Source organism: Hirsutella rhossiliensis (assembly GCF_020360975.1).
Source record: "Hirsutella rhossiliensis strain HR02 chromosome Unknown scaffold00004, whole genome shotgun sequence".
In the NCBI taxonomy this organism is placed as follows: domain Eukaryota; kingdom Fungi; phylum Ascomycota; class Sordariomycetes; order Hypocreales; family Ophiocordycipitaceae; genus Hirsutella; species Hirsutella rhossiliensis.
The window spans coordinates 6,249,032-6,274,839 of NW_025408670.1; the positions used below are offsets into that span (position 1 = coordinate 6,249,032).

Here is a 25,808-nt window from a genome sequence, read left to right on the forward strand (position 1 = left end):
GGGGCATCGTACGATGGGCAGGGCAGGCGCGAATACTATATGTACATATATCCGTCGACTCTGGCCAGGACAAGAGGGATATATATATTATACATACAGATATATACTCGCCCGGGCTGGCTCTCCGGGCTTTGTTGAGCCATCCCTGCTTGCTCGTCTGTCTGCCTGCCTCGTCTTGTGTCTTTCGGCGCCGCTCCCCGACCACCGCCGAAGCCGAGATCCCGCCGCCCGCCCGGCCTACCGATACTCTGCCTGTCTCCTGTCCACCTCCCACTCTGTCGGTGGGAAACGAGGCCGAGGAAGGCTGTAAGCCATGGCCGCCTTAGACGGTCCCGAGACGGCCCACGCAACCGCCGGTCAGGACGGCGACGAGAAGCAGCCCACAGCCACCACCGCCGCCGCCGCCGCCGCCGTGTCCCGGAAAGCCTCGGGCTCGTCCTCCGGTCCGGATCAACCGCGCGGGCTCCAGGCCCTCCCCCCGGCGGCCGGCGGCGATGAAAACACGGCCCTGGACCCGCGGGAAGAGCGGCGGCTGCTGCTCAAGCTCGACGCCTTCTTCGTGCCCATCATGATGCTGCTGTACCTCAGCTGCTTCCTCGACCGCGCCAACATCGGCAACGTGCGCGTCGCCGGCATGCCCGAGGCCATCGGCGCGACGCCGCACCAGTTCTCCATCGCCGTGTCCATCTTCTACGCCACCTACGTCGCCTTCGAGCCGCCCTGGACCGTCATGATGCGCCGCCTGACGCCGCGCCTGCTCATCACGGGCCTCTGCGTCGTCTGGTCCGTCGCCACGGCGCTGACCGCCTGCGTCGGCTCCGTCGCCGGCCTGTACGCCGTGCGCCTCGTCCTCGGCGCCACCGAGGCCGGCCTGTTCCCGGCCCTCAACCTGTACCTGACCATGGTCTACAAGCGCGACGAGCAGGCCACGCGCGTCTCCTACCTCTTCGTCTGCGCCGCCGTCGCCGGCGCCTTTGGCGGCCTGCTCGCCTACTCCATCCTCAAGATGGACGGCGTCGCCGGCCTGCCGGGCTGGCGCTGGGTCTTCCTGCTCGAGGGCCTCGTCAGCCTCCTCGTCGCCCCCGTCGTCTGGTTCGGCCTGCCCAACGACCCGTGCGAGGCCTACTTCCTCGACGCCCGCGAGCGCGCCATGATGCGCGTGCGCACCGCCCAGCGCGCCCGCTACATGGGCGCCGACGCCTTCGCCTGGCACGAGGTGGCCGTCGCCCTGCGCGACCCCAAGCTCTACCTCAGCGCCGCCATCCAGTTCTGCCAGGACGTGCTGCTCTACGGCTTCAGCACCTTCCTGCCCTCCATCATCGTCAGCATGGGCTACTCGCCCATCCAGGCCCAGTACCTGAGCATCCCCGTCTACCTCTTCGGCGGCCTCGCCTTCCTCTGCCTCGCCTTTCTCTCGGACCGCACGCGCCTCCGCGGGCCCTTTGTCTTCCTCGCCAACGTCCCCGGCATCGTCGGCTACCTCCTCATCATCTGCTCAACCTCCAGCCCCGTCAAGTTCTTCGCCACCTTCCTCTGCGCCGTCGCCGTCTTCACCGGGCCCGGCCTCAACCTCACCCTGCTCAACGTCAACGTCGCGCCCCATTACCGCCGCGCCACCGCCATCGGCGTCCAGTTGAGCATCGCCAACTCGGCCGGCATCCTCGCCGGCCAAGTCTACCTCAAGCCCCCGTACCTCCTCGGCAACTCCGTCTCCGTCGCCGCCCTCGGCTTGTCGCAGATCTTCATCGTCCTCAACTGGCTCTACCTGCGCCGCTGCAACCGCCAAAAGGCCCGCATTGCCCGTGGCCACGTCAGGGACCAGCGAAAGGTTCGCACCGGTGATCGGGAACTGGATTTCAAATACCATCTGTAGTCGATGCTATCAACAATAATGATGCTCTTCCCTTGCCGTGTCAAGCCCCCTGCATGATAACATGAACAGCAAAATAACGAATGCGTCTCGCTTGGTGTCCCAAGGACGAGTTCTTGCGCGGTGCCCGTGCCCCTTGCTCGGCAAGCTGAACGCCGTTGCCTTCTAATAAAGTGCCCGGCAAACTGAACGCCGTTGCCTTCTAATAAAGTGCTCGGCAAAATGAACGCCGTTGCCTTCTAATAAAGTGCTCGGCAAGTTGAACGCCGGTTCCTTCTAATAAAGTCTGGCATCCGTATCCATGGCTCTTTTCCTCTTTTCCCCCCTCCCCTTGCTTAGTTAGTAGTTGCCTGTCCCTCGTATGCCCAATCCTGTCCTCCAAACGATTCGTTCATGGTACCGTCGTAGTACGTTGTCGTAGATGCTCGTTTCCAACATTACTTGTCACAGCTCTTGCTCGCCTTAAAGCTGCGCAGGACTTGCCAAAGCCGTTAGCTTCTCGCCCGCAAACATCCGCCTCATGGTCAAATGGTGGTGCAGTGACCAGAGCCTCCGCACGAGATGGCCTAGGGCTGCGGGGCGATAAAATACAAGTTGAGGCTCTCGTAGTTCCACAATGAAGCCAGGTCCCCCAGCTCCTGCTGGGTTATGTTGCCAAACTCGACTGGTTGGTACACATCCTCCATGGGTGGCGTCATGTTGAGATAGGGTGTTGAGTGACCATACCCGTGCGCGCTCATGTGGTCGACGGGAGACGTCGACAGAGCCACGGACCCGTCGACGCTCATGCCGCCAGGTGGCGACGCCGTCGGGCAGACGACCGCTCCGCCATAGTACTTGCGGTCGACGGGCGACATCGAGTGGGGGCTGGGTGTGTGAGACACGAGGATGCCGCTCTGGGACGGCATGCTGTTGTACGAGACGTATGACTCGACGGAGCCTGCGTCGCTGGCTACGGCCAACTCGACTTGGCGCCCGCACGGCGGCGTCGTGGCCAGCCCCCCCACCCTGGGTGTCTTCCTCTGACGCCCCTTGCCCGAGGGGAAATGGGGCGGCGCCGTCGCAGCGGGCCTCGTCACTCGCTGGGAGACGCGGAGGAGGATGTCGTACGATGTCTTGGCCGTTTTCGTGGCGTTGTTGAGGCGCTTCAGCATCGCGACCGCTCCGTCAATGGCGCCGAGGATGTCGTCGCGCCGAGGGGTGCTACCGTCCTCGTCGTGCATGAGGGCCGAGCAGAGGACAGCGGCGGTGTCGAAGATGCAAAACAGCACAAAGTGAAACTTGGCGTCCCTCGGGTACACGTGGTCGAAGAAGCCGTAGAGGGCGCTCATGAGCCTCAGGCAATAGTTGATGCCGTCGCTGCGGATCCTCAGTTCGTCCGGGGGTGAGCTCGCCGTCATCGGCTTCGCCAGGTACGCGCGAATGGGGTCGAGCAGCATCGAAAAGGACATGGTGTGGAGGTAGTGCCGGTGCAGGACGATCCACGGCCGCTGCAAGTCGGCACTGTGGTCGGGGTTGTTGAGAGCGTAGCTTGGGGGGAAGCTGCTCATCCACGTTTCAATGATGGCCTGGTAATCCCTGACGTCGGAGGGGCTGGCGACGTGTTTGGGAAGCCCGAAGCGACGAGACAGTTGGGTGATGAGTTCCGACTGCAGCTTCATGTGCATCAGAGGCGACGGCGAGTAGCCCTCAAGCTTGAGGCTGGGCAGGCCGACTTGGCAGTCAGAACGATCGATGATCATTGGGCGGGACAGCAGGGCCGAGATTTGCCTTGGGAGAGAGGTCAGAAGCTGCCGGGTGAGTTGGCGCTCGGGGGACAACGTACCAATCCCAAGTGTCGAGGATGCACCAGATTCTCCTGCGCATCTCGCGCTCAAACTCGGACATGGGCCCAGAGACGGGCTCTTGATGGATGCCTGGTGACGGTCAGCGCCGAGACGGAGCGAGAGGGGGGCTGGGGGAGGGCACTGACCCAGCTCCTGCGCCTCTCTGATGGCGGTGCTGAGGACGTGCCAGCACTCGACGAAGCGGGCCTCGGACTTGTACCAGTAGCAGGAGTGCAGCAGGGACTGGACGTTCAAGATGTGGTTGTTGCCGACGGGGATGACGCTGTGCAACTCGCGGGCGGCATTGTGGTACTTTTCCGTGAGCGTCTGTGTCGTCTCGCCCATGTCGTGCTCGAGCTTGCGCTGCAGCTCGACGTCGGTGTACTGGGCAGAGCAGGCGCAGACCATGAGAAGGAGACAAGTCCACTGAAGGCCGAGGGGCTTGTTGGCCGACCTCGCAGCCCACCAATTGCGGTAGTCTTCCAGGAAAGAAGTAGGGTAGATGATGTAGTAGTGGTAATTGACATTGTCCAAGAAGTTTTGAACGAGAGAGTCTGGACGTGTCAGTCGGCTTGACAAAGATTGGCCGGTGAGAGGGGGAGGAGGGGGGAAGGCGGGCTCTCACCTGTGTAGGGTCGAGGAGGCAGAACTTGGAGGGTTCGGTGGAGCTGAGGGCACGAGTCCGAGTCCATTTCGAACTGCCTTTGCTGCCTGGCAGTCGTGCTGACCCTCCGCTGGAGAAGGCTGGTGTCAGACAAGCAGAGGTGGCGACATCATGTGCGAGGCCTTACCTCGGTGGCGAGGCCAGAAAAGAGGTGAGCGGGGGTGTAGCCGAGGGCCTCGAAGCCGCTCTCGCCGTCATCCCAGGGGTTAGTATCGCTCGAGTCGGTCAAGTCATCATGGCTCAATTGGCGTTTGCGGCCCGTGTCCTGGCCGGCGCCCTTGTCGGGAGTGGGCTGGTTGTTGGTGAAGCGGCACTTGTCGGCGACCTTGCGCTTCTGGCAGTGGTTGCAAGGCCAAACGCGGTTGCACTGGAGGTTTGAGGTGAGCGAGGCGTTGGCTGGAGAAGACGACCATGGCGAGGATGCAAAGACGATGTTGGAGAGAGAGGCTGGCTACCTTTTGCTTGCGGCGCTGGCACTCGGTGCAGGCGGAGCGGCTGTGTGCATTGTCCTCGGGGCTGCCGCCCATGGCTTCGACTCAGACGGTGGTGATGATGTCCTTTGGTCTGACGCTGACGGGCGCGCACGAGGGCGAGGCGCAAATCATGGAGCAACGAGGCTCGGTGAAGGAGAGGAGGCCGGCGGGGGTTGATGGATGGATGGGGAGAGAGGCTTTGAGAGAGCGGTGGACATTGGGGGGGGGGGGTCAAGAAGGGACGGCGCGTCAAGTCACCGACGACGGAATATTATTATTATTATTATTATTGTATTTTCCGTCCAGCGACCTTTAGGTCGCTCAGGTCCCCGAGACGGGGCACAGGACGTGCTGAGCTGCTGGAAGTCTACTATCGCGGAGTAGGCCCACAATACGCGAAACGAAACGAGTACCAATCCGCGTCTTCTGCCCTTCCACAGAACGTAAACAATCCACCATTCAGCATTTCATCGGCTCAAAGGCGCTTCTTTGCTCAGCCTGCTGCCCGTCAGCGGGACGTTCAGGCGCGACAGCCATGTCTTTCGTTTTGGCCTCACAGGGCCGGTTCCGGAGAGCACCCTCCGCCCGGCCGAGTCGGGTAAGAGAAAATGGGTGTGTGTGCAAACAAAGGGAAGGAAGGAGGAAAGCGGTTGCTGCCGCCTAGTGGCGAGGGCAGATCGTTCCAAAGAACGAGCTTGCCTTCGCCACCTTGACGAACTGGTCGAAGTCTCTGCCTATTGCTCGGTTGACCGCCGCGCTCGGTGAGGTGCCAACCTCATCCGATGTCGCGGCGCGATCTTCCGGCAATAGAAGAGATGCTTTGGTTCTTTTCGTCGACCACATGAGCACGTCAGTCGCGCATCGTCGTGGTTCAACCTTTCGTGGTAATCAGCGAAGTCCCCGTGGTGGGTTCTTGCTGCGAGCAGATGGTGGAGCAGAGGTCGTGGAATGGTAAGTTCTGGCGGGCAGCCAGTCGTGGCATCGAGGTCGAGGACCCTGTACTGTTGGGGTGCAGAAACTTCCCACCAGGCTTTGAATGCGTCTTTTGGTCGCTGCCTAGCGACCTTGCGCAGATATGCCAGCGTCGGGAGAGCGTCTGCAGGCTCGGGTTGAGAGGTTCCTGCCTTTGCTAAGGCGTCTGCCTGCTCGTTACCTGGGATGTTGGTGTGGCCGGGGATCCAGCGGATCTCAGTGGCACCATGTTCTGCGGCCAAGGCCTGGAATTCCAGGAACTCCTTCTGGGAGGAATCTGACGGCATGCCTTGAAGACACGTCGCGACCGCGAGGTTATCGAGGCATACGACAATCTGGTCTGCAGCCGGGAGGCTCAACGCAGCACGCAGACCCTCTGGGAGCCTCTCGCCTCGGCATCAAAGACCTCAGCAAGCCCAAGACGGCCGTTACCGCTGAGGACGGTGAGTCCATCCTGATGTACCGCATAGCCGTACCCGCGGCTCCTCCGGGAGAGGGATCCGTCCGAGTAGACGATTGCTGTCCGTGGAGCAACTGATTGGAGCCACTCGCCGAAGTTTGCCGCCGATTCTTCTTTCGGCGCAGTTTGCAAGGTCCACGCTGGTCGCTGGCGAACCTACGTGCGAGAAGGTCTGGCCTGGCGCACCTTGGGAGCAGCTCGTCAGTGCGACGCAGTCTGGTCCGGAAAGGTTGTCGTGGACGCTGGTATTTTAACTTAATGGCCCTGTTGATGACAGGGGCCCGGATCGGCTTCGTTCGCACCGCAAGCGGGTGCGCTTCGTCGAGGACTTGAGACGGGCTGCGAAGCGCGTTCGACACGCCTGGAGCAGGTGCGAAACTGGCGGTATGCCCGCCTCCGGTGCCTGGCGCTGAGCGGCGTCGTCTTCCAGACCGGGAGGATGGCTCGCATGGCCGTGTTGAGCGACTTGTCCATCCGCCGGATGAGGTGCCGTATTCTTGATGGCCCTTCCTTTGCCGGCTTATTCCATCGCGGGCAGGTCATGCCCGGGTACCACGCCTCTGCCCCAAAGAACAATTGCGGCTCGATGCAGGCGCGGACGGCTCTCGGACCGCACCTGGTAGGGGCCGCGGTTGGTATTGTCAAACCCTTGAGATGGTAGGCCACTGCTTGCGCTTTGGCAGTCCACTTCTCGACGTGCGTCTTGAACGTCAGGGTGCTGTCAAGCCAGATGCCGAGCCACCGCATGGCTGAGCCTGGCCGCTTTTCTACCTCGCCATGGAAGACTGGAGGTGCATTCCTCGGTGTAGTTCGGGAGAAGTGCATGACTTCAGTCTTCTTGGGGTCGAAGGTTATCGCGTTCGCGGTGCCCCATGTCATGAGTTCGTGAACATGTTTCGACGCTCTGTGGGCAGTCTCCTCCAGGGAGTCTCCGACGCAAAGGACGGCAGTGTCGTCTGCATAGCCGAAGCGCCCCTTGGGGTTGCTCAGGCGGTAGATTGGCTCTGTGTATAGTAGGAAAAGTATGGGAGAAGCTGGCGATCCTTGCGGCAGTCCGCACTGCAAGGGTGACGAGGTGTCATGACATCCTGGTAGCGGACACGTGCTGCTCGGTCATGCATAAAGGCCAGCCCAACGAGCGACATTCCGAGGCCATCCTTGCTGCCGAAGGCGAAGAATGAGCCTGCTACGAAGGACAGTGTCGAAGGCGCCTTCGACGTCCATTGTCACGAGTGTGGCGACCTGCTTGCGCGAGAAAGCCTCCTCGATGTCGTGTACCAATGCGGCGACAAGGTCAACAGCGGACCTTTTCGGCAATGCGCCAGCTTGTTGTGGGTGCAAGACACCATAGTGGACGGATGCCCACGCCAAACGGCGCGCAATAAGCCGTTCGAGGCCTTTGCCCAGACAGGAGAGGAGAGAGATGACGACGGAATATTGCACAGCGAGGTACTTGTATGTAGGGTACGGGCACAGTGCACTTTGAGCACTGTAGGGCTGTTGCATGGATAGCACGAGCACAGCCCTTGGCTCCCTGCACTGTAGGGCTGTTCTTGTTTTCTTCTTGCTTTGCACAGCCGCATACAGTACAATGGCAAGTTTCGAAAGCTCTGAACGACTTTGCGGTGCGTACGCAGTCGGGCCAGCGACACGGACGAGAGAGCCCTGGCACGGAACCGGGCTCCCGGGGCCAATGAAATGCATGCTGCATTTGCCAGGGAAGGGTGCCAAGGGTGCAAGGGTGGTGCCAAGGTTGCAAGGCTAAGGGTACCGTCAGCCGAGAACCAGAGCGCCGATTGTCCATCCTAGTCCTGCCAGCTGTCAATCGTCCCCGGTCATGCAGGCAACACAGTGCGCCGTCACTGTGTCATCGTACACCTACGTATCACACATGCGCAAGATCATCTCTTTGTGCGCATCTACAGTACAGAGACCAGTGGTGGTGGTTTGTTTTAGCGCCTCTTCGTCTTGCCGGGTCGATCCATGTCTTCTCTTCTAGCTCCCCGCGGGTAGCCAATGGGCGGTTGATGCCGCCCTCCGGGCCTGTCAACCGCATACGGGCCGGCGGTTGGCTCCGCTCGCCCCGCAGGTAAGTACAGTACCTGCTTGTCTCGCGCGACAACGTGTGATGCCTTGTATCGATGACCCGTCCCGAGGCAATCCCGCCCCGCCCCGGGCAACCGTTTAGGCGGTAGGCGGGGGGGGGAAGAGGGATAAATACGTACCTACTGTACACGGGACATCGCGCATGCTCTGTTTTAGTAGAGCGTTTGTCTCTCCATACTGCTGCCGTCTGAACCCCAGGCAAAAGAAGAAAGAATCCGCGACAGCAAAAAAGCCCTGTCTGTCATATATGACAAATAGCCTCTTGCACGTACTGCACTGCACAGTACGGTACGGTGCGCACGCACGCATGTGTGTATGTGCGTGTGTGTGCGTGCGTGTGTGTGCGTGCGAGTGTGTGTGTGTGCATACTTGGTACGTACATGCGGCCCACGATTCTGCACGGCCGTTGGATCGAGCCATTTGCCGTCTCCGATTTGCGGGGAAGGATATTAAACTACATCCCTCTCCTCTCTCTCTGCCTTGCTTGGCCTCTTTACTCATCCAAGATAGCTTGCTTTTCTCCGTCGACAGAATCCGATCAGTCACAATCCCTCCACGCCGTCGACCGTTTTTTCCTGCCCCCCTCCCCTGTCTCTGCTCCACCTCCATGGCCTTGCATGTTTTCTCTCAATTCCAACAACGCCAACACCGGGTGCCTGTGCTCTGCACCGAGTATACGGATACCGACTGTAGGGATGTAGACCGAGTGCTCGTATGTCTCCTGAACGCACATACACTGATACACTCAAATGTTGCCCGCCCGCCTCCCGAGCTGGGTGGTAAGCCGTCGATCCTGTCGTGTTACACGCCCAGCTACCCGGTGTCGCAGCGTGCCACGACGCAACCGACATGCAGTTACTAGTCTCTTCGCCCAGTACAAACAAGAAACGCCTTGATGAGGGTGGAGCAAGGTCCAGCAAATAGCCGCCCCATGTCACAACGGCGCCGCGCCTGTCACGTCGTCGGTCCCGCTGGACAGGGCCTTGAAACGGCCTTGACAGCAGACAGTACGGACATGTACTGTATGCGAGGAAATGCACAGCCTCTTGCTTTTTTTCTTCCTTTGCCTATTTCTTTCCCTCGCAGACCAGATAGCCTGTAGTTACCTCATCACTGCTTAACTCGACCGACGTGGCCCTGAGACACACACAACAGCACACTGTACTCCGTACGGATACTCCGCACACATACACAACAGCAAATCTTGCAAAGCATCCTGCAAGCACCCAAGCGCTCGAGCCATGATGAGAAAAAGAAAAAAAGAAAGAAAACGACCAACAAGTTGGGCCAGCCAGCCAACCATCCCAGCCCCCTTCCCCCCTCCCCCTTTCTTTCCCCCCCTCTCCTCATGAGCACCTCTTCCTCCGTAACACGGCGTCGAACCATCTCCCCCGTCGTCGAGCGAGATCACCAGGCCAACGTATCCGTCCGGACGAACCACCACCGCGGCACACACCCCCGTCGGCATCCACGCCGTAGCCCTCGCACGCCCTGCCGTGGTCCTCGTGGTAGCTGGGCCCGTCGATAAACGTTTTGTCATAGTACCACCCCAGCTTCGCGTCCCACGGGTGGTACAGCTCGTGCAGGTCCGTCAGCAGCTCAATCTCCTCGCGCCTCGCTGCGTACACTAGCAGCACCTCAATGAGCCCGGCTTCCGCCCCCTGCGCGGTTTTCACCCTCTGGCCCCAGCCGGCACCGGCCCCGGGACTCAACACCATGCGCGGGTGCCGGAGCAGCAACTCCGTCGTCAGCCACCCCCCGAGCCCGTTGACGAGCTGACCATGGCGCGAAACGTCGCCGACGCGGAACCGCCCGTCTGACGGCATGAGGTGGTGGAGCTCCCACGGCCGCGGGTCCGCCTGGTTCAGCACCTTGTGCGAGGCAAAGCGAGTGCCGGGCTTGCAGTTGGCCGCCGGCCCTGGGTCGCACTGCTTGTCATCGGCTGTCGAGACGAGCACATGGTTGGCTTATAGCGTATGCCCACCCCGGTCGTGAACTAAGCCCCGTGCAGAGGGGTCTGCATCCCGTTCTGCCGTCGTCAGCCCCGCCGGTTCTGCATTTCTTTTTCATTCCTATCCTCGGTTGCTTTTGTGGCCCTCGCCTGGGCTGTGGCCGGCATCGTACTGTAGAGAAGGAGAGAACAGCGGAGAAAAAGACGGCAAGAAAAAGACGGCAGACGTAGGTGGGCAAGTATGTACGTTATGCACCTGCAGACTCGACCCAGTGTCGACAAGACAACTTACTGTACCATCTGGCTCATCCGGAACGCCTCCTAAGCCCCCTTCATCGTCCATGCCGCCCCGTACACATGCTGGCAAACTGCTGGTCAAAGGCAACGAGCTGCTCGGCAACCTGCCGCCGCTCGAGCTCGTACGTAGACAGCACGCCGCGCCGCGCCACCTTGTTGCACACAAGACCCAGCTTCCAGCCGAGGCTGTATGTGTCCTGCGTGGACGTGTTCATCCCCAGGCCGGCCTTGGGCGGGTGCGTGTACACCGCATAGGATGGCCGGGTCGGGTCAGCGGAGCCCCTATCTTTGGAAAGCAGTTGAGAGAGACAAGAAACGGTGACGGGCCGCCTGCGAGGAATATGCGGTCAAGCTTTGCTGAAACGCTTCCCGCAACGTTAGCCGATCCGGTAAGCCGTCCACCTACATGATGCATATGCAAGCGACGGTCGTCAGCATGTTGTCTCCCGAGCGAAGCAGCATGGGCATGTAGAGTACCAGTAAGTGCAGTGATAGCTGATCGTGTACTGTACGGGCTCGGGATCTTCTGCGTAGCCTCGAGGATGGCCTCCAGGGTGACCTGTCTCGGTCCACACGCCCGCAGGATAGGGTGGCCCCGAGCTGCATATACTGCTTCACGAGCCAGTTTCTCACGGGGACTGGCCGTGATGGTCCCCGACCCGGCTGTGCGCACCATGCAGCGGTTTCTGATGTCGGCTGCGCGGTCCCGGGTCAACAGTTCTGCCTCTGTCGTCATACGATGCAGGTCTCACCTACGGAAGTCCGTAATTGGCACAACGTCGAGCACGCCCCTGGCCGCCACTCAAGAGATTCCGACTGTCAGCAGGCAGGGCGTCCAATACGAAATCTCCCGTCTCACGGGGACGTGGCTCGACTGACTTACAGATGGCATCGGTCGTCTCTCCCACCATCTCGAATTCATCGCCAAGCGTATTCCGGACTCACGAGTGCGCGCCGTCGCAGCCGACCAGGAACCTGGCCCGGACCTGCTCGTCTTTCTCCTCCAGCCGCTGTTCCGTCCCCAGAGCGCTTCGCTCCAGGATATTGCCCGTGTCGTCGGCGAGGGTGCTCCTGTGCAGCCCATCCCCGACGTTGCTCAGCCGCTGCGCGGGCGTGGCCTCCTCGGTTAGGTGACGCAGTGTCACCTCTATGGGGTATGCGTCTTCGTCGTAGGCAAGGCCTTCGTCCATGGCGAGAGCCGTCAGCATCGTCTGGCGCTCGATGCGGACTTGCGGGTCCGCTGGTCATGGCTTCAAGGCGCGGATGGCGTCGAGCAGAGACGTTTTCCATTCGGCCCTGGCGGACGACGCATTGAGTGAATCGCGAGAGCCCCGATGTCGAGTTCGGCATGCGCACGTCGCGCCGGATCTTGCCGTTCTCGTTGGGGTTCCAGAAACTGACCTCTCGCGAGTCTCTGCGTCAGAACTCATCGTAGCACCGTGACCAGTAGCACCCTTCTCCCCAACTTCCTCCCCCGAGGGCTGGTGCATACCAATCATGTGGTTGGCCTCCTCCCACTCGCATTCGCCGATGCCGAAGCCGTCCAGTATCTCCAACGTCCGCACTTGGAAGCTCCCCCATCAGCCACAGCAGGACACGGCGGCACACGCAGCAGACCTTGCCCGTCGGCCTGGCCAGAAGAGACCTTGTCCGTCCGCTTGTCCACGTCGCGCGTTTTGATGCCCAGCCGTGCCATCCACAACGCCAGCATCAGGCCCGCCGACCCGGCTCCGACAATGTCGACATGGGATTTGTGCGACGCCGAGGTCGCCGTCATATTCGAAGTCATCTTTCAACCACAAGCTGTTCCAGGAGGGGGAGCAAAATCACTTGTGAGCCATCTTGGCGGGACTGGGGATGCCCTTGTATTTATGTATGTCGTGTTCCCCAGATCCTCCAGAGCTATTGCTCTGCCAGTCATCGCCGGCCAAATCAAGGGATACAACGAGCCACTTTGAGTTATCACAGGCATGCTTACCTGCCTCTAGGAGGAATCTCCTGCGGTCTCATACAACTGCAGCAACTATCTGCGGTCGTGTAACCTCACATGACGCAGCTCCCGCAACCAATTGGCTGTCGAAACATGCAATAGCGGAGGCGGCACAGAGCGCCACTTAGACACCACCAGCATTTCGGCCAAGGTCTCGCCGCACCCTCCACACCTTTGAACCGACTGGACGTTTCTGGTTGCCCCTGAGAACCTCCACCCACGGCATGGCCGTGTCGTCTCCCCCGTCCAAGGCATGGGCCGGTTCGTCGACCGAGCTCTTGTCGGTGTCTTCGTCCGTCACCTCGACTTCTCCCTCGGGCTCGTCGCCCTGGCCGGACTGCTCATACAGGTGCTCTGTGTACGACCAAAAAGGCGTGTCGAACTTGCCGTGTACCAGGACGATGCTGCTTCCCCGGGCTCTTGCCTCGCTAATCTTCTCAGGAGGCGTCGGCGTGAGTATCTGGAGCGACTTGTTGGCTGTGTCGATACCACGCACTAAGGCGAGACCGATTGTGCGCGAGTGTCGTGGATCAAGGGTTAGGTCGTCGGGGTTGGGGATAAAAGGTATGCCTTCGGGCGTCCTAGAGATGGATGGTTGAGGCGTGGCGCCACCGTCACAGTCGAGGGAGCCAGATGTAGCCTCTTGGAAACCTTGTCGAAACGCCTGGCGCTCCTCAATCTCGACAATGGCAAGCACCATGCCGTTGATTGCCTCGCCCATCAGGTCCGGCGGTAGCTGGGAGTCGTATCGCAGTACGCCGAGAAACCCGCAGGATGGGCCCACGTAACGCACCACCAAGGGACGTACATACGTAAGGGCGTGAGGGACCCAACTCAGTCGCCTCTTGTCCTCGGAGCCATGCCTTGTCGAAGAGTGAAAGTAGGACATGGTCTGCATCTCTCGAAAATGCGCAGCAGTACGCGACTTTAAATCGGACGGTTGTGACGGCAATGAGGTAAACGTGTTCTTGGTAGCGTTGCGCAAGGCCTCAACCGTCTCTGCGGGCCCCTCTTCTGACATGTAGATAACTTCGCCAGGGCGTACCTTGACGATTATCTCGACGAGAAGCTCCAAGCCCAAGCTGAGAATCCATCCAGGGGTGTTGATTACCAGGGGGCAGTTGCGGAGTTTGCGGTGGTAGTAGCCATAAAGATCTAGAGCACACTCCAAGTGGAGGTCGGTCGTCGAGGCTGGGTTGACCGAGGCCAGCGCGTGGCACCTCACCACCTGGGCGGCTTCGTCGTCGAGACTCGGGTGCGTAAACGGCACGCCCAGGTTGGGCTGGGTGACATGGACGAGCGACACCGTGCCTGGTGGAGCATATTCTGGCTGTCCCGGGTCGAGATCCAGGACGGCCACGCCCGTTGTAATCGGCCGGAATGAGCCGTCCGGGCCTGCGTTTGTGGTGGTCAACAGTCGGTTTGTAAGGAGCTTGGAAAATGTCGACTTTCCGGCCGACTTGGGGCCGCAAATTATAATGGACAAGGGCTCCCGCCCAGAGACGGACTCTACCAGGGATGCCAGCTTCTTGTTCCACTTCGGAGGACAGACGAGTTCTCGCACAATAGACACCCTGGGGACGTCTCCCGAGTCCCCGAGCTATCGAGTGTCAGCAAGGGAGTACGGGAGCCCGATAGAGGGAAACACCAACCAGTTGAAAGGTTGACGGACCTTTTGCCCGTTTTTTATCCGCGTCAGCCGTTGCGGCTTGGTTCCACAGCCTTTGGAATAAGGGTGACAGGCTGCCTAGCTTTCTCAGGTTGTCGGCCTCGGGATCATTGTGCAGCTCAACGTGAGTGTTTTCTGCAGTTCTCAAGACGGGAACCGCGTGACAATGGGGCGCATAAACCCAGTATATCTTGTCCGAGGGCAGAAGCGAGGCGCCGGCGACTGTCACCTCTCCTGTGGACACGCGGATTCCGAAACTCCCAACAAGAAGAAAGCGCTGAACGAGTGAGCGGGAGGAAAAGCATGGTGGAGAGAAGTTCCAGCATCCTACCTCGACATCTTCAAGCCTAAGCTTGAGTACGCCTTGGCCGTTGACATGGTGATTGTGCTTGGACAGGGAGAAGGAGGAATAAGTGACGGGTCGAGAAGTCGACCTGGATGTGGCCGTCTCAGGATCCGTGCTGGGCCAAACAGGTCAGGCGCGAGCATGGACGAGGTGAAGATGGGCGCGGAGACCAACCTCGATCCTTGGTCACGGCCTTGCTGGCCTGCTGGAACCCTCGAGCCAGCCCTCTTGGCCGACTTGACGGGCTCACGCTTCTGCTGTAGCGGACTAAACGGGTTGGACGAGCCCTGGGGAGAGGCTGATTCCGCCGGGGCGGAAGAGTCGGCCGACGCAGACGCCGTGAGTCGCCGGCGGGCTGCCAGTGCACTTATGGCGCTCACAGCGGCTGACGAATTGGGATGAGTGAGTGAGTGCCGGGCGATGGAGCAAGGGTGAGCGCAAGTCAACAACCTACACTGGGGGGTGCCGGGGGCGTCTATTTTTCGCCTCTTGTTGGGCGACGACGGCATTGTCAGCAGCCGGGTCAAAGAGGGAATGGCTTGCGGGGACCGAAGTCCGTCTTCAGTGGATTTCCGTCAACAGATGAGGCTATATCGACGTGCAGGGCGAAGCTGTTCGATAGTGATTCGGTGCTTATCGATAAGATATGCGAATCTTTTTTCCTCCTCCTTCCCCTCCCGGCCCTGGGCTGCAGCTGCCAGCGGCGCGTTGTAGTAGTAGTAGTAGTAGTATTGATTACCGTCTGGGACATCCCTATAAGGGCAAAAGACGTGCTAGGCTAGAGAAGACTAGATACATAGAATATCCCGAGTACCTGGACTAAGGACCGTGTGTAGCACCTAACCACTCCATCTAGCAATTCTGAGGCTCTGAGGCCGGTCGGAAATCCGGGGCCCTTCCCCCGTCAGCGGGTTCCAGGCACGGCAGTGAAGCCGTAATAGTAGTCAGTCTTTGGCCGAGGCCGGGTGACTGAGAAAGCCCACGAAGTCATGGGCCGGCCGCAAGCCCCCTCGAGGAGGGCCTACGGGGCAGAAAGAAAAAGAAAAGAAAAAGGGAGCAGAGAGTGTAGCAATGTTAGTCGGGGGTTCGCCCCGATGGCGATTGTCTTCTCCCGCAGGAGCGTTCGATCCGGGGCCACTTCGTGGTCATGACAGTCGGCGAAGTCCCCGTGCCTACTCCTCGTAGCAAGCAGGTGGTGGAGGTGTTGTCGATTGGTGTGCAGCTCCGGGGGGCACCCGGGTGAGGCCTTGAGCTCTAGGCTCTTGTAGCTCCTCGGGGCCCCCGCGGCCCACCAGTCCAGAGGAAGTCGTGGCCGCTGGGCGGCAGCAGGGCCGCAAGGCAGCAAAGGTCGGGGCCGCGAGACGGCAGAAGGAGTCAGGGCCGCAAGGCGGCAGAAGGCGAGGCCAGCCGGTAAAGGCGGCAGAGGGTGCGAGGCAGCGCGAGGCGTGCCAGGAAGGGCGAGAAGAAGTCGGGCCGCGAGGCGGCAGAAAAGGTCGGGGCCGCGATGCGGCAGAAGTCGAGGCCAGCCAGTAAAGGCGGCAGAAGGCGAGGCAGCGTGAGGCATGCCGTTATTCGAGACCAGCTTCCCAAGAGGAGACGAACTCTCCAAAGTCTGCCTTTTGGTGCTTGCTAGAGCCCCGTTAGGGCTAGAGAGGCAGAAGCATGGTCGGGTGACCTGAAAATAATTATCCACTAACAGGCTGCTAACAGCCCGCAGAAGAGAAGAATTTTTACAGGGGAGAGTTGCCAGCGGCGCGTTGATGCCGCACGCGAGCGCGTTTTTGGTGGGCCTCGCCAACTCGGCTGAAATCATTAAAATTTCCACACGCCCAAAAAAAAGTTTCGACAGCCACATCACCTCCCTCCCTCGCCTTGCTTTTGCTCGTCGAGGCTAGCCAAACCCCGAGCCTCAGAAGCACACCTTGAGCAACTCTCGCCATGGCGCCCAAGGAGCCCTTCAAGGTGCATTCGCTCAGCAAGCACATTGAAAACACCAACAGGGGCCTCAGCGCAGACGCCCAGTATAACCGACGGCCCCTCGGCCGACCTGCGCCCGCCATCAAGCAGGAGCCTGGAGCTATCAACAAGTCCATCTTCGGAGATGACGACGATAGTGACGATGATTCGAGTGACAGCGACAGCAGCGGTGACGAGGGCGGTGCCGACTTTCTCAGAAAGCTCTCTCAACCTGCCACAAAGGCTGCCGCCGCGTCCAAGCGTCCCAGCAACAAGCTAGAGATAGCCGACAGTGATGCCGAGCGAAACAACAGGGCCAAGCTCGTCAAGCCTGACCCCGACTCTTCGGATGACTCCACCAGCGACTCCGAGTCGGACGAAAGCCCGAAGCCCAAGGCGAATGCCAATGGGGTTACTGCCAAGAAGGCTCCCTCTTCTTCCGACTCCACCTCCGACTCCGACTCGAGCGATGAGAATGAAACTGGCAACGCGGAAAAGCCCGCCGTCGCGAAACAATCTGAATCCACTTCCGATTCGGAGACCAGCGACAGCGACAGCGACGAAAGTGAGCCGGAGAGCGACGCAGGCGAAACATCCGCCAAAACCAAGCCAGTCGTCAACGGCAACAGCCCCCAATCGTCCAGCTCTAGTGAAGAAGACAACTCCAGTGACGAGAGCGAAAGCAAGGATGGCAAGCCCGCCAAGCCTGCCCCGAAGCAGACCGGCTCGTCCCCTTCGAGATCCCCTGCGAGCTCCGCCGAGTCTGACCAGGAAATGGCCGACGAGTCGATTCACATGGAGGATCGCCAGCCCGGAGGCCAAATTGCCCCTCCTAGCGTCATCTCGCCGGATTTTGTCCTGCGCAAGAGCGGTGACGGCACCAGCGGCCAAGATGTGGCTCGCATCTGCAGCCAGGCCAGCATGCAGGGCAAGCAGTTCTGGTACTTTACGGTTCCCTCCGGAGTGCCCATCTCTGTGGTGCAGAACATCGAGATCCCTATGGACGCTTCGCAGCGCGGAGACCGTGCCTTTACCCATGGCGGACAGGACTTTGGCATCTCATTCGACAACATGGCACCAAAGAGCTCTATCCAGATTATGATTCCGTCGGCAGATGGATCCCACTACCAAGCAGGCAAGTCCAGTCCCATGACACGACGTCTTTGGGGACTGCCGAGTTGGCTAACCAATCGCACAGCTTCACAGCAGATCGATCAGATCATGCAGGTCAGGCGCATCACGCAGCTGGGTGCCGATGGCTCTACAGTCGGACCCTCGGAGAACAATGCTCCTCGTCCCCAGCCAAAGGGCCTCAAGGCGCGCTTCAAGCCGATTGGCGTCGACACTCCCATGGGCAAGATTGGCATGGACAGCGGCTCAGGCGGCGAGGATTGCGAGATGGCGGATGCCCCCGCCCTTCCTACGGCCCCCCAGGTTCCGCCGGACATGTCAACCCCCAAGGCCCAGTCAGACAAGCCGACTCCCAAGAGCAAGAAAGGCAAACGCAAAGAGGCCGCAGTCGAGGCGAGCCAGCAGGCCGCAGTCCCGCGCAGTGGCAAGCGAAAGCAGCCATCTTCCGAAGACGAGGCAGCCGCTGCAGCCTCGCAGCTAATGGAGGAGAGCCAGACGGCAGAGTCCAAAACTAAGAAGCCCAAGACGGCTCGCGACGGGAGCCCAGACCTCGGCTCTGAACCGCCCCTGTCTGCCACGAGCAAGGCGAAGCAGACGCCCGTGATGCCGCCTACTATCCCGGCCCCAACGTACTCGCTCTCTGGCCTCGGGTCAGCGCCAGCGGCCGCCTCGTCCCCCTTGACGGGCAAGGCCAAGAAGTCGAGGAAGGCCAAGGGCGAACAACCGGTGCCCTCGAGCTCGCAGTCACTGCCGCCGGTCAAGAAGGATACCCCGGTACCCATTCCTCGCCAGACAGCCGTGCCAATCCCCCCGATTCCAAGCTCTTCGCAGCAGCCCAAAGTTTCGCCGGTCCCGATCCCTCTGCCCGCCGTGGCCGCACCGGTCGGCAAGGACGTGAAGAAGGGCAAGAGGGGCAAAGACAGCGCAGGCAACGCGGCAGGGACCAGCTCGTCGCAGCAGACATCGCCTCCTCCCAGTGCGCAGGCCTCCGGGAAGAAGAAGAAGAAGCAGACGGCCGTCCGAGCGCCCGAATCCAAAGCCCCAGCCTAGAAGGTCATGACGGGGTGGCCAGGAAAACGGCGTGCCGGAAATGGCGTTTACGGTGCAGCGCGGCGCCACTGAGGCAAGACATGTTCACGTGTCTGCCCTTTTTCCTTTCTGTTTTCGAAAGGGTGTAATTATGGAAGGGCTGAGATTGTGATGAATCTCGCAGACAGTTTGGCTCGAGGTGGATCTCGCATAACTCGGCGGCACGGCGTTTGGAGATGTTGTTTTTATGTTAGAAATAGCTCACCGTCGCCCACGCTGGCTCGGTTGGAGACAAGCGCACAGAGGACAGAGGGAGAACTGAGGACATGTTGCTCACGGGCACAGCCAGCTGGGTTGGCACGTCCGACAGTTGCTGAGAGCATATAGTGAGCAGAACCAAAATGAAAGACCAGTAATCCAATGTTTGTTTGATGACGTTTCAACTGTCTGCCCGTCCATGGGGCCCTGGGATGTTGATGATGAATGGCAACTCGGCCGATGAGGTGACGTGCCTGGTGATACACAGGTGCGGTGAAAGATGACCAATGCGTGGCTACGATGAGCATGGTGCTAATCTGTAGGTACGGAGTACTGGCAAGAGAGACGGTGACTTGAAAAAGCCTGGCACACGATCCACTTGGGCGGACTGTTCGGGGTGGAGTTTAGAAAGAGAAGTAGACGGGTGTTTCATGGACGGACACGCGGCGCGCCGCATCACCGGACGCGAGGCAGGAGCATGAAGGAACGACCGCCAAGAGCTGACGAGGAAAACAGAGTGGGAGACTGAGACGAATGGGCTCTTGGCGCGGGGGTGGATGACATCAGAGGTGCCGCAGCCTTGTTGCGCGGAGTTTGGACGGCAGACGGCGAGTCAAGTGGTGCGATGAGAAGCCGTGCTTTGTCTGCAGCGGGAACGGGCTTGCTGCGAGTATCTTGGAGGCAGCTAATTCTAGCACAACAGTCAATACCAATTGCCATGGCCGTCGTGGTGTTGGTGTGATGACTGGAAGAGGGAAGAAGAAAGCAAACAACAACAAAAAAGAAAAGAGAGACAATGGCTCCCCCTGGCGCCATGGGGCTTTGGGCATGTCTGAGTGGGTTGGCAGGTCATGGCGTTGGTGCTTTAGGCTAGTCGGCTGGCGCGATCGGAATCGGCGGTCTTGGCCAGGTTGCTGTTGGGTAAAGGGGACACACCTGTTGACTGCGATACGTGGAGGTGTTGTCTGGCGCCCGGACGGGCAAGTCTGTTTCGTTGCTTTGGGTTTGGCTTGGCTGTCCCTTTTCTGGTGGACAGTTGCTGGGGGGGGTCAGACAGAAATGGGAGAGAAGGGGGGAGAGAAGATGGGAGAGACGGGAGAGACGGAAGCAGACCCGGCGCTTAGTGAGCCGCTTGTTGGCTGGTATCCGTAAGGGGGGGGCTGTCGTGCGTTGTCTTGGCGTAGCCGCTTGTGCGGCACGTTGCGCGTGGACAGTGCCAAATCCCTTTCCAAGTCGGAGCCGCCGGCAAAAGCAAGCGAGGAGCAACTTTGCGAACTGTCCACTTGCCTCGGCCGGCGGGCGCGGCGTGGCGGGGCGGCGGCGGCGGCGGCGGCTCCTCCCACTACAGTAGGCGGCGCATGGGACGACGACGAGTCGCTTTGTAAGGGGTAAGTAACTTAGGGTAGGTACATGTGGCTGAAGTAGGCGGTACCGCCCTAATAACGACGGGGCTGCTTGCTCTGGGACTAAACAGACTAGCGGGCCTGACGCCAAGACTTTATCTTGCCAGCTGCTGCATTCATGTCGTCATGCACTCGTCGGCAATGCTGCAGGGCAACACGTGTAAAACGCACAACGTACAAGCTGCATTCACTGTGACACTGCGTCTTGATCAATCAAGTGAAAACCACCAGATGGAGCCACAACATCAGACGACAGTACAGGACTTGGAGTACGTAGACCGAGATTGCATTGCTCCTCACGGCCTGACATGGCCATGGAACACGCGACCACTGCTCGCGCGAGACAGGACTCGCCTCCGAGCAGGGGTCTCTCCCAACGCTCGGCCCCCCGCTCTACTGTACGCAGCATGGTAGCACCGCCCGGCGTTCGCGCCATCCGCTTTCCAGGGAAGCGAGGCCAGGAGGAAAGACTTTCGGGGCCCTACGAGGTCCGATGTGCCATTGCGTCGGGCCGGATAGCCCCGTCGCCGTGGAGAATGCTCCGTCTTGTCCCCGATGCTCCCTTGTTGATGCGATTCCCGTTTGATTACCAATGCTTTCCCGTCTCGCGTCTTGGGGGCTCGCGACGTGTTGTGACTCGAGCAACACGCCAGATGAAAAATTTGACGAGATTACAGCAGATATGCCGATGCCGACATGTGCCGTCGACAAGGGCAGTCGTCCATGCTTTGCCAAAGTGCCGATCCCCCGTCCGGGTCCGGCATCCTTGCCCTTCCATGTTGGCCTGTTTAAGAAAAATCTTGCTGCCAATTTCATGCTGTTGTCGTTGGTGGTGGTCGTCAGAGCTGGCCGGAAGCGTCGGAGCTCATGTATTTGCGCCATGTAAAGGGGACTCGTGGCAGCGGCGGGGCAGGCCTCGGCATGGAGGTACCGGAGTTTATCTGTGTACCTTAACCCATTTCCGAAGGCAGGGTACAGTACCTCCCTCGTCCATGACGCTCCAGTGCAGGATTCGGAGACAGAGAGAGAGGGCTGCCGTCGGCAGTGCCATTGAACGAGTCTGTCTACAAGACCCCATACAGGCTGCTGATCCCGGGCGGCACGTTGGCCGTCCAAGATGACCAAAGATGCCATGCCAAGCCAACCTGCCAAGCAATCTCTACATCCGTACCATGCATACCTCGCTCGATACAGGTCATGTGTAATAAAGTACCTACCTACTTACCTAATGTGTTGTACGGGCTGGGTAAAGCGAGGCTTCACGCTGTCCCCGTCAAAAGAGCTCATCGACCGGCCAATTTTGCATCCGTCGTCCACCGGGAGAAGGGTTTTGTGCAGCCGTCTGTGTAGCCCCTCGCCCCTTGCCAGCCTCTCTCTTTCTCGTCTTTGGTGGTTGGGACAATGGGCTCCCTGCATGAGGAGGACTCACATGTCTTCTTGCTTCTGTCGTCGGCACTTGCGGGGTTCCGGGTCGCCGCCGTTGCCCGACAAGAAGCACCAGAGAGCGGCGGTGGGGCGTCCCAAGCCTAAAAGGACCAGGACGGGTGAGCTGATGGCTCCAAGCCCGTGCAGCAGTAGCCTTGTAGGTTATCACCTGCCGATGATGAAAGAAGCCCGTTGAGCCCTCCTCATGAGCCGTTGCAGCCGGCCGGGGCCACAAACGGCCTGTGATGGCATGCCGTCCATCCGCCGCCGAATTGCTCTGGTAGGTACGCACGGTACCTGTGTGTAGGGCTGTACCTATGTCAGCCGTGTACAAGAGGTCTAACAAAGTACAGTCAGTCTGCCTGCACACAAAGGCCCGGTGTGTTGTACTGTACTGTAATGAAACCCGTGCCAAGACGCAAAGGGCAGCAGCACAAAGGATCGTGCGTCCAAGGTGTGTCCAAGGTGTGTGTCCAAGGTACCTCCGACTGACTCCCCGACTGTTGATTGCTAACAAGACTTGCAATTGCCTTGTTAGTCATCTCAGCGCGCGGCCCCCCCACACGGGCCCGGAGAGCGCGAGTGCGCTCGGCCTTTCCGCGCTCTGCGCCAACCCCCGAGCTCTCCGGTTCGGCGGACAGGCGGACTGGCGCTAGACAAGGATCCACCATCGGGCATGGGTGTTTGCTCGCATGTGGCACGCCATCTGTCCAGCCACAGCACCACAGCACCACAGCACCACAGCACCACAGCACCACAGCACCACAGCACCACAACACAAGGCAGGCATGCTGGCAGGCAGGTTGGCAGGCAGTCGGCGGCCCCTGCTCGCGCTCTCCATTCACCCTCTCAGGGCTAGACAGGATGCGTATAGCCCCCGTCCCTTGCTTTTTCCTGTTCCGCTGTCTTGTCTGCTGCGCTTAATTAGAGCTTGTCGCTGAAGCTGGCGCATATCATTTTCCCCTTCATCATCCGTTGGTGGGGTATCTTGCAGGTACTTCCACCGGGCGTACCCACTACCTCCGCTGCGCTGGTAGCCGCGGGCCTCCACCCACCACAAGCCAAGTCCGCCGTGGCCCCTCCAAGAAAGGGCCCCACTTGCCTTTTGGCGGTCAATGGCGAGCAAGCAACAGCTGTGGCCGGAAAGGCGCAAAAGGCCGGTTTCCCATTCATTCCCCGAACCTGATACACTCAAATCACGACTTCTTTCTTCCTGCTTCTCTTCTCTTGCTCCTTGCACCTACCTCCTAAGATATCTGCGTCCTCCACGACAACCCTTTTCTCCTCCTCCTCCTCCTCCTCCTCCTCGCCGGTGGCAGCAGCAGCTTCTCCTCCTTCTCCTCCTCCTCCTCGTGCGCAACCGCCTCTTAGACCACTTGCGTGCCTCGCTCGCTCGCTGCCCGCACATACCAGGCTGACTCGGATCCGCCTCCCTCGGCCTTTCACACACTCTGCCGTCATTTCTCCAGGCTGCTTCAGCAAGCAACAGGCACAACGTCTCCTTTCGATGTCGATTATGCGGTAGAGCTTGGCTATCCTTTGGCATACTTTTTTTTCCCTCGCTTTTGGCGCTCTTTCTGGGCGCCAAGAGCTGCTTGCCGACGCCCCCTCTCGACCCGCTCTCAACCGACACTTCGACGCCGTTTCCGCCCTCGTTGTCCATCTCGAATAATCGACTCCGACGACTCTTGACTCAACCCGCCGCGCGACTGGCTCATGATGAAGGACCTCGCGGGCACGGCTCCGGGGAAGCCGGTGCTCCCGTCGCTATGGACCGAGAACCTTGCTGTCGCCGTCCTCAACCGTCTACCGAGCCGCTACCACACGACAACCCGCCGTCGCAGTCGTTCCAACGCTAGACCCGGTGCTTCTGACATCACCACGCTACAGAAGTCCTTTAACCTCTGGGACGGCATCCGCGACCTGCAAAGGCGCAGATGGCACCCCGCCGACCTTCAGTACCTCTTCTTGGCCGGCCTCGTCCTCTTCTCGCTATGGATAGCCCCTTCGGCCCCCGCCGTCAAGACGTTTGCCCTCGTCGGCGCCGCCTGGATCCTACTCATGCCCGCGACCCGCCAATTCTTTCTGCCCTCGGTCACGATATGGGTTTGGCTCGTCTACTTTTTCTGCAGCCGGTAAGTTTCCACTACCCAGCATCCACAGCCAAACTCTGGCGCCGCGCTAACGTGCTGCTGACAGCTTCATCCCCACCGAATACCGTCCTCACATCTGGGTTCGAGTGCTGCCGGCCCTGGAAAACGTACTCTACGGGGCAAACCTATCCAACATCCTCTCGGCCCATCAGCATGCCGTCCTCGACATACTCGCCTGGCTCCCCTACGGCATCATCCATTTTGGAGCCCCTGCCGCCTGCTCCCTCATCATGTTCATCTTCGCCGCGCCCGGCACCACGGCCGTCTTTGCGCGCACCTTTGGCTGGATGAGCATCCTCGGCGTCACCATCCAGCTGCTCTTCCCCTGCACCCCGCCGTGGTACGAGAATGAGCACGGCCTCGTGCCCGCAGCCTACGGCATGCCCGGGTCCCCGGCGGGCCTGGCACGCATTGACGCCATTTTCGGCATCGACCTCTACTCGACCAACTTTACCGCCGCGCCCCTGCCCTTTGGCGCATTCCCGTCTCTGCACGGGGGCTACGCCGTCCTGGAAGCTCTCTTCATGAGTCACTGCTTCCCGCAGCTAAAGTTCTTCTTCATCGGCTACGCCGGGTGGATCTGGTGGTCCACCATGTACCTCAGCCATCACTACGCCATCGATCTCGTCGGCGGCGGCCTGATCGCCATGGCCTTTTTCTATTCCGCTCGCGCACGATGGCTGCCTCGGCGCCAGCCCGGCAAGCTGACTCGATGGGATTACGACTACGTTGAAGTCGGCCACCGCCATCGCACCCCAGACGAAGAGTACGGTGATGGCCAGTACTTCGGACTTGGACTGTTCGAGCACCGCCGCGGTGACTCGAGCGACGGGTGGTCCCTCGGAAGCAGCTCCAGCTATAGCTCGAGCAGCGGCACCGTCAGCCCGTCCTCGTCGGACGGATCCTCGGGGGTGTTTGTCGTGGATGTGGACAGCCACGTCCAGCCGTGGGATGCGAGTTCGCACCGAGACGTCGAGTTGAGCGATGTCGTCATCACGAGGTGATGGTCTCTCTCGGCTCTTGTCGGGAAATTACAGTGCATGGCGATGCACGACGGCAATCGATCTCACTCGCTCGCCGACCCCACCCACCGCCGCGACCGGGCTGCATCCCATGTCATCCCTGGCCAGGGCAGGCTGGTACGACTCGACGTTGGAAATATCCTACGATCTGCACGTGAAGCATTCTGGCTTTGCATCTTTGGCATTCTAGCGGCACAGCGACTCGGCGCAAGGCGCCGTCTATTCTACACAACCATGATATGTCCATACGAGCCACCGGGAGAGGTGCACGCTCGCCCCCGGGGATTTGACGGCTGGCCGCCATTAATGCGCAGGGAGTCGGCAGAGTGGGCGCAAGGGCGCCCGGAACGAAGCGCCACTTTCTCTTCCTTTCGACCTGGGAGTCGGCGGCCACTCGACCATGATAGAATACGTAATGTTTAACCACCACAACAGACAGACCTGTGCATATACACACCAACACACACTCACACACACACATTTACAAGTTATGTTGATATGGAAATCCCGCATCGCACAGAGCGGGCTCACTACTCGCGATGGCTTGCGGCAGCGGCCAAGGGAGGAATGGCCCCGCGGGGCAGGGGCTCTAAAAGGGAGGCGCTCACGGGTTTCTGGGACGGCCGTCATGATCAAGGCTGCAGGCGCGGATGGCTTCGAGATTTGGACCAAAAAGGCGCCAGGCAGGCCGGGGAGGGAATGGGAGGAAATACCAGAGACACCACTCGCTAGACGCTAGACGTTGCAGAGGAATGACGACAGGCAGGTGAATTGCAAAGCGCCCGTGTTTCTAGCTCCCGGGGGCTC

The 25,808-nt window shown here is 60.1% G+C and overlaps 7 protein-coding genes across 7 annotated transcripts; 3 read left to right on the forward strand and 4 right to left on the reverse strand.

Annotated features, from left to right (window-relative positions):
- Nucleotides 1-313: 313 nt before the first annotated feature.
- Nucleotides 314-1,873, forward strand: HRG_05050 (major facilitator superfamily domain-containing protein; the record flags this gene model as incomplete). Its single annotated transcript, XM_044863521.1, has 1 exon — nt 314-1,873. One exon carries the CDS (start codon nt 314-316, stop codon nt 1,871-1,873), a length of 1,560 nt encoding a protein of 519 aa, XP_044722135.1.
- A 563-nt stretch (nt 1,874-2,436) lies between these two features.
- Nucleotides 2,437-4,887, reverse strand: HRG_05051 (fungal specific transcription factor domain-containing protein; the record flags this gene model as incomplete). The annotated part of the gene is made up of 6 exons (XM_044863522.1): nt 2,437-3,640; nt 3,696-3,786; nt 3,843-4,250; nt 4,322-4,403; nt 4,488-4,727; nt 4,816-4,887. The coding sequence occupies 6 exons, from the start codon at nt 4,885-4,887 to the stop codon at nt 2,437-2,439; spliced, it is 2,097 nt and encodes a 698-aa protein (XP_044722136.1).
- A 680-nt stretch (nt 4,888-5,567) lies between these two features.
- On the reverse strand, nt 5,568-6,092 carry HRG_05052 (RNase H domain-containing protein; the record flags this gene model as incomplete). The annotated part of the gene is made up of 1 exon (XM_044863523.1): nt 5,568-6,092. The coding sequence occupies one exon, from the start codon at nt 6,090-6,092 to the stop codon at nt 5,568-5,570; it is 525 nt and encodes a 174-aa protein (XP_044722137.1).
- A 3,213-nt stretch (nt 6,093-9,305) lies between these two features.
- Nucleotides 9,306-12,396, reverse strand: HRG_05053 (FAD binding domain-containing protein; the record flags this gene model as incomplete). Its single annotated transcript, XM_044863524.1, has 12 exons — nt 9,306-9,364; nt 9,828-10,032; nt 10,087-10,289; nt 10,678-10,905; nt 11,002-11,021; nt 11,097-11,178; nt 11,253-11,315; nt 11,376-11,410; nt 11,565-11,799; nt 11,849-12,031; nt 12,112-12,191; nt 12,242-12,396. 12 exons carry the CDS (start codon nt 12,394-12,396, stop codon nt 9,306-9,308), a joined length of 1,548 nt encoding a protein of 515 aa, XP_044722138.1.
- A 337-nt stretch (nt 12,397-12,733) lies between these two features.
- Nucleotides 12,734-15,133, reverse strand: HRG_05054 (mRNA cleavage and polyadenylation factor CLP1 p-loop domain-containing protein; the record flags this gene model as incomplete). The annotated part of the gene is made up of 5 exons (XM_044863525.1): nt 12,734-14,209; nt 14,262-14,555; nt 14,610-14,739; nt 14,799-15,009; nt 15,079-15,133. The coding sequence occupies 5 exons, from the start codon at nt 15,131-15,133 to the stop codon at nt 12,734-12,736; spliced, it is 2,166 nt and encodes a 721-aa protein (XP_044722139.1).
- Nucleotides 15,134-16,562: 1,429 nt separating this feature from the next.
- HRG_05055 (DNA-directed RNA polymerase I subunit RPA34.5 domain-containing protein) lies at nt 16,563-18,761 on the forward strand (the record flags this gene model as incomplete). Its single annotated transcript, XM_044863526.1, has 3 exons — nt 16,563-17,715; nt 17,779-18,485; nt 18,546-18,761. 3 exons carry the CDS (start codon nt 16,563-16,565, stop codon nt 18,759-18,761), a joined length of 2,076 nt encoding a protein of 691 aa, XP_044722140.1.
- A 4,784-nt stretch (nt 18,762-23,545) lies between these two features.
- HRG_05056 (PAP2 superfamily domain-containing protein) lies at nt 23,546-24,983 on the forward strand (the record flags this gene model as incomplete). The annotated part of the gene is made up of 2 exons (XM_044863527.1): nt 23,546-23,961; nt 24,026-24,983. 2 exons carry the CDS (start codon nt 23,546-23,548, stop codon nt 24,981-24,983), a joined length of 1,374 nt encoding a protein of 457 aa, XP_044722141.1.
- Nucleotides 24,984-25,808: the final 825 nt, after the last annotated feature.